Here is an 11,370-nt window from a genome sequence, read left to right on the forward strand (position 1 = left end):
TTTCTTTATTGCCTAAACATAGAGGGGACAAACAAGGATAGATTAGAGGCTTTAGGCCCTTACATGTGGTGGGGATGGCTGCTATTGTTTGCCCCCACTCTTTTTGTGGTCAGGTCTAACTTAACCCTTTAGCATTTAAACCGGCCATATCCGGCCAGAAGTATTCTGCCTGTATTATGTTCAAACTGGCCAGATCTGGTCTCTCACACCAGCCCTACAATATCGTTTTAAAAATTAACAGCTACCTCATCATAATCTCATAGCTACAAGATAATGCATGATTAGTTCAAAGCAATGAGATAAAAAAGGATTAATTTTGGCAGAATAATGCGAACACTAAAGGGTTAAGCAGACCTATGATCGAAGACCTAACTATGGCCGTCTTGACCATTATCAAACCAGGGCTACCTTGTCCAGTTTTATTGCTTTCCTTTTCAAGACAGTAGGGTAGTGATGTGATTTGAGGGAGGTTTCACTGCTTTTGCTAGCAGGTCAAGCATCTCTGTAAAGGTTATTTGTGAGGGTGAGGAGGTGGTGGTACTGCTGGTGGTAGTTGTCAGGATGGTTGTGCACAGTGAGAACTACAGGGAGATTTAAGCAGTTCTATAAACTTCATACTGTAATGCACAGGACATTATCTAATATTCAGTGTTGATGGAATTATCTGTATGAATAGGAAGGCGGCGAGCGGGCAGAAACATTAGCGCGCCGGGCGAAATGCTTAACAGTATTTTGTCTGCTGTAATGTTTTGAGTTCAAATTCCGCCGAGGTCGACTTTGCCTTTCATCCTTTCGGGGTCGATAAATCAAGTACCAGTTATGCACTGGAGTCGATGTAATCGACTTAATCCCTTTGTCTGCCCATGTTTGTCCCTTCTATGTTTAGCCCCTTGTGGGCAATAAAGAAATAGGAATTATCTGTATGAATTACATCCATAATTATGAGGCTTGGTGGTTAGAGTATTCTGCTTGCAGTTGTAAGGTCCTGAGTTCAGTTCCTGGCAGCACATTGTGTTCTTAAGCAAGTCACTTTATTTCACATTGCTCCACTCCCCTCAGCTGGCAATGGATAATGTAGTCATAAATCTACTCATAAAGAGGGAAAAAAAGATGTGATAGTCATAGTTGGAGCGTCTTTGATCATAGCTTTGCTGGATCAAAGCTGACTTGGAACTAAATAACCATAAGGATGGACACATTGGATGATGTATGGTCCTTGATATATTTATATGTAAAAGGTGGGATGGTCATGGCTAGAACAACTTTGATCACAGGACCAACTAATTACAGGGAAGGATACATTAGATAATATAGTCCAAGTTACACAATGTCTAAATAAATGATGGGATGGTCATGACCGGAACACCTTTGATTATAGGTCTACTGGATCAGGGCTTGAATAAGAGAGGACGCGTTAGATAGTGTAGTCTTAGATAGACTATGTCTAAATCAAAAAATGGTACAGTCAGTGCTGGTCTGAACATTTTTGATCAGGTTTGAGTATGAGAAGCACTTTGGGGCTTGCTCGATCAAATCTGACCCAGGGCTAAACACTTACCTCAACAACAACAATGCAGGACTGCTCAGCAACAATAACTTCAACAAACACCAACAGTAAGAATGTAACGTGAATCTTTGTTTCTGTCACTGCCCCCTTATAGGAGTTGTACTCGTATGTAGAGGAGATGCTGGGCCGCAACATGCATGGACGTTGCTCCCGTGTGTTGAGCAAACCGGTGGTAGAAACCCGACAGAAAATCGCAGGTAAAAAAAAAAACCAGCCTCTTCCCCTCACCTCATCAACACTCTGTCTACTCTCTACTAAAACTCTTCTTACCTCCTTTGGTCATGGGTGGGCTGATGAGAAGGGCACAGATTTGAAACCCTAAAAGAAAGTCTGTTTTTTTTTGTGTTTTTTTCTTCTCTTTCTCTTTTTTTTTTTTGCTATATTATGTTTGATCTATAGATGCAGGCATGGCTGTCTGATTCAGTAGCTTGCTTCCTAGAACTGTGGTCTTGGGTTCAGTCCCACTGCGTGGCATTTTGGGCAAGGTGACCAAAGCCTTGTTAATGGATTTGGTAGATAGAAACAGAAAAAAAAACAACTTATCGTGTGTGTATGTGGTCATCATAATCATCATCTAACTTCCACTTTCCATGCTAGCATGGGTTAGAAGGTTTAACTGGAGCTGATAAACTGGAGAGCTGCACTAGGTTCCAGTTTGATTTGGCATGGCTTCTATGGCTAGATCCACACACACAGACACACACACACATATATATAAAATGTATGTTTGTGTGTGTGTGTGTGTGCACTTATATATATGGAAGGCTTCTATACAGTGTCCATTTACCAAATGTTACTCACAGGTTATTGATCAACTTGAGACTAAAGAACATAACATTTGCCACGCAGTGGGATTGAACCCGAGATGAAATAGTCGCACAGTAAACTTAACCGCATAACCCTACCTCGTGTTTAAGATCAATGTATAAACTGTATTCCTCATATTATATTTTTTATGAATTTCGCCTGATTTATCTTGTTTCCGTTGTTTTAAATTACCTTCATCTTCTCTAATTAATTTAACTCATTTTTATTGTAATTAATCTGGTTTTAAATTTTACTGTGCTAACTTGTTTAACCCTTTAGTGTTTAAACTGGCCAAATCCGGCCCAATATATTCTACATATTTTATATTCAAACTGGCCATATCTAGCCTCTCACACCTAACCTACACTGACAGTCTAAAAATAAACAATCACATCATTGAAACCTCGAAGCTATAAGATAATGCATGATTAATTCAAAACAATTTAAATAAAAAAGCATTACATTAAACAGAGTAATCTGAACACTAAAGGGTTAAAGATTTTGTTAATATATTTCTATTGAAACAAACTGCTTTTATTTAAATTGATTTTCAAAAATAAGGGAGAATTTAGTGAAACAGTTTGGTCTTTGAAGCCTAAATTGACACAAAGTTTTGAATGACGGTTTTAATTTTGACCAATTTAATCCTTTTGTTGTCAAATTTCTGTTGAGATATGCTGCCTTTGTTTGAATTAATTTTGAAAATAATGAATTTTGTTATATAGTTTAATCATTGTTGAACTGATGGCAGGTTTTTATTTAGATCAATTTAGCCATTTTGTTGTCATATTTCTGTTGAAACACAATGTCGTTGTTTCGATTAATTTTGAAAATAATTAGTAAAATAACTGTTATTATTAATTAGTGTTTGGAACATAATTTAATATTGAAAGACTAATGAAAGGCTTTGATTTCAATTGCTTTAAAATAGAAGATTTGTATTGTAAAACCAGGAGTGGTCTTAGGCAGGTTGATCTCAAAAGGGTTAAGTAATTACATTGTTATTCTATTTGTGTAATTAATTAGTTGTTGTTAAAAATTGATAATTACAATATTGCTCCATTCACCTACATACAAATACACTTCCTTATCTTCTAAGCTTTATATATTCAAAACAAAAATAAGCTAAGCAAAGCAACTCAGAGTGGTGGCCAGTGGCATGTATTTGAACAACTATATATCGAAATGTGGAGGCGCATGGCTTAGTGGTTAGGGTGTCAGCATCACGATCGTAAGATTGTAGTTTCGATTCCTGGACAGGGGGACGCGTTGTGTTCTTGAGCAAAACACTTCATTTCACGTTGCTCCAGTCAACTCAGGTGGCAAAAATGAGTAACGCTGCGATGGACTGGCGTCCTGTCCAGCTGGGGAACACACATGCCATTGAAACCGGGAATCTGGGCCCGTGAGCCTGGCTAGGCTTTAAAAGGGTGTATTTATTTTATATATATCAAAATAAAGGTATATTAAATAACATACAAAATAACTTCTTGGTTAATTGAAATTATCTCTACTGCCAGAGAGGACAGACCAATCACTTAGTGACAGTTGGTGCCAGTTGTAAATTAGAAGGGGAAATAATCTAACCCTTTAGCATTTAAACTGGCCGTATCAGGCCAAAATATTCTACTTGCTTTCTGTTCAGACCAGCCAGATCTAATTTACAACAATGTTATTCTCAAAAAATAAGCAATCACATCAATGAAATCTTGAAGCTATGAGATAATGCATGATTGATTCAAAACAATGCAAATAAAGCATTACATTTGACAGTAATCTCGATGCTAAAGGGTTAACCCTTTCCTTACTGTATTTATTTTGAGATGCTCTGCGTTTCTTTCATTTACTGTAAATATAACAAAGAATTTAGTAAAATAACTTAGTTATCATTAAGATAGTGTTAGGAGCATAAATTGTGACTAAGAAGATTTAATTCAGAACTTTTGAAAACAAGACATTTGTACTTCAGATCCAGAGCCAGTTTCAACCAGGTTGGTAACGAAAGGGTTAAACCTTCCATATCCAGCCCAAAAATTCTATCCATCTTATGTTCAGACCACCAGTGAAATCTCAGATCTATGAGATAATGCATGATTAATTCAAAACAATGGCCAAAGCATTTTCGTAGGTTTATCCTAAATGTTTTCAGGTTTTTAGTTAACCTTTTGTTTTTCTGAGTGATAGGAAGATTTTCTTTCACAAGTCCCAAATTAGTCTGGTGGTTGAGAGAAAGGTTGGGATTGCAGGTCATATATAATGTATGGGTGCCCGGGAAATGTGTCCTGTGTGTCACATGTAATGCACAGGACAAGGAGAGGGTTAAGTTGCTGAAAATATCAGGCAAATATCCCTCAAGTCATATTCTGCTGTCTTTAGAAAAGAGAAACTGTTTGAACAAAAGATGGGAAGGTTATAGTTAGGATTTCTTAGAATGTGGGTCTGCTTGACCTTAGCAGAGTTAGGATTAACCCCTTTGTTACCATATTTCTGTTGAAATACACTATTTTTCACCATCATCATTATCATTTAACGTCTGTTGTCCATGCTGGCATGGGTTGGACAGTTTGATTGGACTGGCATGCTGGAAGGCTGTGCTAGGCTCCAGTCTGATTCAGCATGGTTTTCTACGCCTGGATGCCCTTCCTAACGCCAACCACTCTCAGATTGTAATGGGTGCTTTTACGTGCCATTTGTGACACCAAGGTGCATTTACATGCCACCTGCACAGGTGCCAATTTGCATGACACCGGTACCTGCAAAGACTGTGATTTTGCTCAGCTTGATTGGTCTTCTTCTCAAGCACGACATAACCCCAAAGGTCTTGGCCATTGCCTCCATGGTTTCAATTACTTTCGAAAATAATAAAGAATTTAGTAAAATGACTTTGTCATTATTATAATTGGCGTTTGGGTCATAAATTAGCACTAAGTTCCAATGGAAGATTTTAATTCAGAACTCTTGAAAACAAGATGATTGTACCACAGAGCCAAGAGCAGGCTCAGGCATCTTGGTGTCAGAAGGGTTAAACAGAAAGGCAACACCCGTTTAGATAGAATCACAAGTAGACATGCGCATACACACACACATATACACCTCGTTTGTTTTGGCCGTTGCCAGCGCCGCCTCAACTGGCTTCTGTGCCGGTGGCACATAAAAAGCACCATCTGAACGTGGCCGATGCCAGCGCCGCCTCGACTGGCTTCTGTGCCGGTGGTTCATAAAATGCACCATCCGAACGTGGCCGATGCCAGCGTCGCCTCAACTGGCTTCTGTGCCGGTGGCACATAAAAAGCACCATCCAAACGTGGCCAATGCCAGTGACGCCTTGGCTGGCTTCCGTGCCGGTGGCACATTAAAAGCACCAACCGATCGTGGCCGATGCCGGACTCCCCTGACACCTGTGCAGGTGGCACGTAAAAATCACCCACTACACTTGCGGAGTGGTTGGCGTTAGGAAGGGCATCCAGCTGTAGAAACACTGCCAGATCAGACTGGAGCCTGGTGCAGCCCCTGGCTTCCCAGACCCCGGTTGAACCGTCCAACCTGTGCTAGCGTGGAAAACGGACGTTAAACGATGATGATGATGATGATGTTCGTCTGTCACTGATGTTCCACATTGAAATCTTAAATGCTTGTTTAATCTTGTCATCTTTCCTCCACCCCGCCTCTTTCTTCTTTCTCCACATGTCCTCATCATCCTTGTTCTGACTGCTGTTGTTGTTGCTGCTGCTCCTCCTTATCCCCACGACACCTGCCACGTTGACTTCGTCTGACACAGAGCAAATGGCCACCCTCCTGAAAGACAAAGAGAAGATCCAAAACAAACTGCCGTTCCCGAATCGGGACTTTGAGCTTATGTATCGGTTAGACTGTCGCAACCTCTGTGCCGACTTCCATGAAGACATTGAGTTCCGATTCTCTTTTGGTCCGACAGCTCTCATGCAACGGTTTTTCTTGCCATTGAAGAAACAGAATTATTTAGTCGGAGGAATTACGGTAAATATAAACACTGCTTTTTTCCTTTTCTTTTATCTTTTTCTCTTTCTTTCCTTGTCTTTCTTTTACTTTCTCTTTCTTTCCTTTTGCTCTTATCTCTCTTTCATTGTTTCTCTCTCTCTTTCTCTGTCTCTTATTCTGTCCCTTTTTCACTCTGTCTTTCCTAGTCTCTCCCTCCCTTGCTCTCTCTCTCTCTCTCTCTCTCTCTCATGTTTCTTGTTTCTCTTTCTCTCAATATCTCCATCTTTCTTCCACTTTGTTTCATATTGTCTTTGTCTCTCTTCATTATCCTTGTTTTCTCTCTCTCTCTCTATCCTTTCTATATATTTTTCTTTCTCTTTCCCTCTTCCTGCCACTCTCTCCCTCCAGCACTTTCTCCACTCCACTATCAACCTCCTTCCACTGTTCTCTCTCTCTCTCTCTACCACACTATCTCCCTTTCTCCACCACTCTCTTTCTAACACTCTCTCTTTCTCTAGTACTCCTCCCTCTCTCCTCCACTCTTTCCAACACACTCTAAGACTCTCTCTCTCTCTCTCATTACCCATTAATCTCTCTCTCCATCTCTTGCAGACCCCACAGTCTCAACAGCCAGAACGCACAGACGTATCTCAATCCAGTGAAGTCCTTGTTGCTATGTTAAGCACATTTGCCTCAGTCACCTCTCGCACCACAGTCGGTGCCATGGTTCTCGTAGGAATGGTATGTTACACTCCACCTATATCAAATAATGTAGCCCTTGATAAAACAATGTGTGTGTGTGTAATCATCACTAAATGTGACTGAGGGTGCTGAAGCACCTACATTGCTAGAAATAAGAGTTAAAATCTCTTAATTCCCTAAGAAGTGTTTTTAACAGCATTAAGAGTTTTTTAAGTCTTATTTCTAGCAGTGTAGGTGTTTTGGTAACCCTAACCCTCAGTCAAATTTAGTGATGATTAAAGTTTTCCTTTATGGTATTATATTGCCCCTAGGCGGCAAGCTGGCAGAAACGTTAGCACGCCGGGCGAAATGCTTAGCGGTATTTCGTCTGCGTTACGTTGTGAGTTCAAATTCCGCCGAGGTCGACTTTGCCTTTCATCCTTTCGGGGTTGAAGTACCAGTTACGCACTGGGGTTGATGTAATCGACTTAATACCTATGTCTGTCCTTGTTTGTCCCCTCTGTGTTTAGCCCCTTGTGGGTAGTAAAGAAATAGGTATTATATTGCCCCTAGCTGTTTATCATCATCAGCATAATCATCGTTTAAAGCGGTTATATCTGACCAAATTATTCTCCCTGTTTTAAGTTAAAACTGGTCAGATATGGTCTTTCATAGCTAGCTTAGTGATATTCCAAAAATAACCAATTTGAGTTCAAACTCTACTGAGGTTGGCCCTTCATCCTTTCAGAGTCAACAAAATATATTTCTTTACTACCCACAAGGGGCTAAACATAGAGGGGACAAACAAGGACAGACAAAGGGATTGAGTCGATTACATCGACCCCAGTGCGTAACTGGTACTTAATTCATCAACCCCGAAAGGATGAAAGGCAAAGTCGACCTCGGCGGAATTTGAACCCAGAACACTTAACGGCAGACGAAATACGTGGTGGGGGAGGTCTGTGCACTTGGCTAGCTCCACCCTCACCATACACACAAAATTGCAGGCCTTGTGCCTATCGCAGAAAAGTTATTGCCATTATTATTAATGTTATTACTATTATTTACAGATTGCTAAAGCTGCTGGGTGGCGGGTGATTGCAGTGAGTGGGGCCCTGTATGGTCTACTCTACTGCTACGAGCGGTTAACATGGACCAACAAGGCCAAGGAACGAGCCTTCAAACGCCAGTATGTGGAATACGCCAGCAGCAAGCTACGTCTGATTGTGGACTTGACCAGCTCCAACTGCAGTCACCAGGTGAAACAGTGAGTATGACACTAGCCACAGTCACCACAGGCCCCCCCCCCCCCGCACACACCTACACACACATCCAGTCCCAGCTGTGGTCACACTCCAAGTGAAGCATTGTACCTGTGGACGCTATCACTATTGACCCTTCATGCTTATGCCAGTGAATTATCTCACACACACACACACATCCGGTCCCAGCTGTGGTCACACTCCAAGTGAAGCATTGTACCTGTGGACGCTATCACTATTGACCCTTCATGCTTATGCCAGTGAATTATCTCACACACACACACACATCCAGTCCCAGCTGTGGTCACTCTCCAAGTGAAGCATTGTACCTGTGGACGCTATCACTATTGACCCTTCATGCTTATGCCAGTGAATTATCTCACACACACACACACATCCGGTCCCAGCTGTGGTCACTCTCCAAGTGAAGCATTGTACCTGTGGACGCTAACACTATTGACACTTCGTACTTATGCCAGTGAATTATCTCACACACACACACAAAGCATGCACAGATTCAAGGAAACACTACTACCCATGCATACAGATATACTAATGCACACACACACACAAACAGTCGAATCAGTTCTATTATATGGAAGTGAAGCATAGACACTGACAAAGAAATTATCAAACGGGCCAAACGGGTGCTACACAAGGGTGCCTTAAATGGCCCTAAATGTGAAAAGGCAGCAACAGATGACAAATGAATGCTTCTGTTGAGACCTGCTGGTAATCAGCAGGAAGATCGGGTAAAGACAGCTTGGACTGTCTGGTCAGTGCATTGCGCATACATGCCATTAGCATGCACACACATACACACACAGTATTCTCTTTGTCTTTCTCCTCTCACTTCTGCCCACACTCCACATTCACATGTGCTACTCTCTCCTTCCTTGTCTCTCTCATCCTCTTGCCCCCACCACTCTCTCTCTCTCTCCAACCTTCCACACCTCATACAACCATACCTACATAAGTCCACTACCACTCTCTCTCTCTTTCATACCTTCACTCTCTCTCTCTTTCATACCCTCACTCTCTCTCATTTTTTCCAACAGGGAGCTGACCTCCACCTTCTCCATTGTGTGCCACCAAGTTGACCTGTCCAAGAATCAATTGCAAGATGAAATCAATAAAATCCAGAAGGACATTGACCAGTTAAAGGACGTCACTTCCAAGTCAAAGACACTCAGGTTTGTGACAATGCTGCTTCAACCTCTTCTCCTCCTCCTCATTGTTGTTCATCATCATCATCATCATTTAGCGTCCGCTTTCCATGCTAGCACGGGTTGGACGGTTCAACTGGAGTCTGGGAAGCCAGAAGGCTGCACCAGGCCCAGTCTGATCTGGCAATGTTTCTACAGCTGCATGCCCTTCCTAACACCAACCACTCCGTGAGTGTAGTGGGTGCTTTTTACGTGCCAGACGAGTCTGGCAAACGGCCACGATCGGATGGTGCTTTTTACGTGCCACCAGCACAAGTGACAGACAGGGCTGGCAAACGGCCACAGTCAGATGGTGCTTTTTACGTGCCACCGGCACGGGGGCCAGGCGAGCTGGCAACGGTTGTTGTTAAGGCAGTGACCTGGCAAAATGATTAGCACTCTGGGCACAACGTTTAGCAGCATTTTGTCCACCTTTACATTCTCAGTTCAAATTCTGCCAAAGTTGACTTTGCCATTTGTCCCTTTTGGGGGTCGATAAAATTAGTACCTGTTGAATACTGGGGCTGATGTAATCAACCGGCCCTCAGCCTCCAAATTTCAAGCCTTGTGCCTACAGCAGAAAGGATTGTTATAAAGGGATCAAGATGACAGAATCATTCGCCCGTACTCTTTTTACTCTTATTTACTTGTTTCAGTCATTTGACTGTGGCCATGCTGGAGCACCGCTTTTAGTCGAGCAAATCGACCCCAGGACTTATTCTTTGTAAGCCTAGTACTTATTCTATCCGTCTCTTTTGCCGAACTGTTAAGTTACAGGGACGTAAACACACCAGCATCGGTTGTCAAGCGATGTTTGGTGGACAAACACAGACACACAAACATATACATACACATACATATATATGACGGGCTTCTTTCAGTTTCCGTCTACCAAATCCACTCACAAGGCTTTGGTCGGCTCGAGGCTTTAGTAGAAGACACTTGCCCAAGGTGCCACACAGTGGAACTGAACCCAGAACCATGTGGTTCATAAGCAAGCTACTTACCACACAGCCACTGCTTTGCCTATATCAGACAAAATGCTTACCAGCGTTTCTTCTGGCGCTGTGGTTGATGAATTGACTAACTCTTTCCCCTAAAATTTCTGACATTTTGCCAAATTTGAAAAGTTGGAAACCATTATTATTATTATTATTATGATTAATATTGTTATTATTATTATTATTATTATTATTGAAGGTAGTGAGCTGGCAGAATCATTAGCATGCTGGACAAAGTGCTTAGCAGTATTTCGCCCGTTGCTGTGTTCTGAGTTCAAATACCACCAAGGTCGACTTGTCTTTCATATTTTCAGGGTCAGTAAAATAAGTACCAGTTAAACACTGGGGGTCAATGTCATCAACCAGTCTCCTCCCCCAAAATTTCAGGCCTTGTGCCTTTAGTAGAAAGGATTATTATTAGGCTGGAGAAAATACTTGACAGCATTTTTTCTGTCTTCATATATCTCAAACTTATATTCCACTGGGGTCATTTTTGCCGTTTATCCCTCCAGGGTGCCAGTCAGGTATATAGGGGTCAAAAGTATCAACTAACCCCTCCCCTCTCAAAATTGCTGACCTTGTGCCACAATTTGAAATCATTATTATTGTGGCAGAATCATGAGAGTGTCAGACAAAATGCCAAATAGTATTTCTTCCAACTGTTTATGTTCTGAGTTCAAATTCTGCTGAAGTCAGTTTTGTCTTTTGATATAATAAAGCACCACTCAAGTACTTGTGTCTAATTTGTCTCTCCTTGTTTCTATCTGGAAGAAATTGACTGAGGGATATTTGGGCTGCTCCAAGTTTAACCCTTTTGATACCAACCTGACTGAGGTTGCCCTTGGTTCCATGGTACAAACTTAATGTCTTAACGTGATCTAAATTATTGG

The 11,370-nt window shown here is 41.7% G+C and overlaps 1 protein-coding gene across 4 annotated transcripts in view; it reads left to right on the plus strand.

Annotated features, from left to right (window-relative positions):
- Nucleotides 1-11,370, plus strand: part of LOC115224764 (mitofusin-2) — a 54,908-nt gene that overhangs the window by 41,948 nt on the left and 1,590 nt on the right. For 2 of the 4 annotated variants that reach the window (XM_036513762.1, XM_029795667.2), the window contains exons 13-17: nucleotides 1,662-1,764; nucleotides 6,153-6,370; nucleotides 6,944-7,072; nucleotides 8,083-8,279; nucleotides 9,333-9,467. In XM_036513762.1, the coding sequence (XP_036369655.1) occupies nucleotides 1,662-1,764; nucleotides 6,153-6,370; nucleotides 6,944-7,072; nucleotides 8,083-8,279; nucleotides 9,333-9,467 (782 nt within the window). The remainder of the gene's footprint in view (nucleotides 1-1,661; nucleotides 1,765-6,152; nucleotides 6,371-6,943; nucleotides 7,073-8,082; nucleotides 8,280-9,332; nucleotides 9,468-11,370) is intronic. The other 2 variants (XM_036513761.1, XM_029795666.2) reach the window with 1 other exon arrangement.

The sequence above is a fragment of the Octopus sinensis genome, linkage group LG26 (assembly GCF_006345805.1).
Source record: "Octopus sinensis linkage group LG26, ASM634580v1, whole genome shotgun sequence".
NCBI lineage: Eukaryota > Metazoa > Mollusca > Cephalopoda > Octopoda > Octopodidae > Octopus > Octopus sinensis.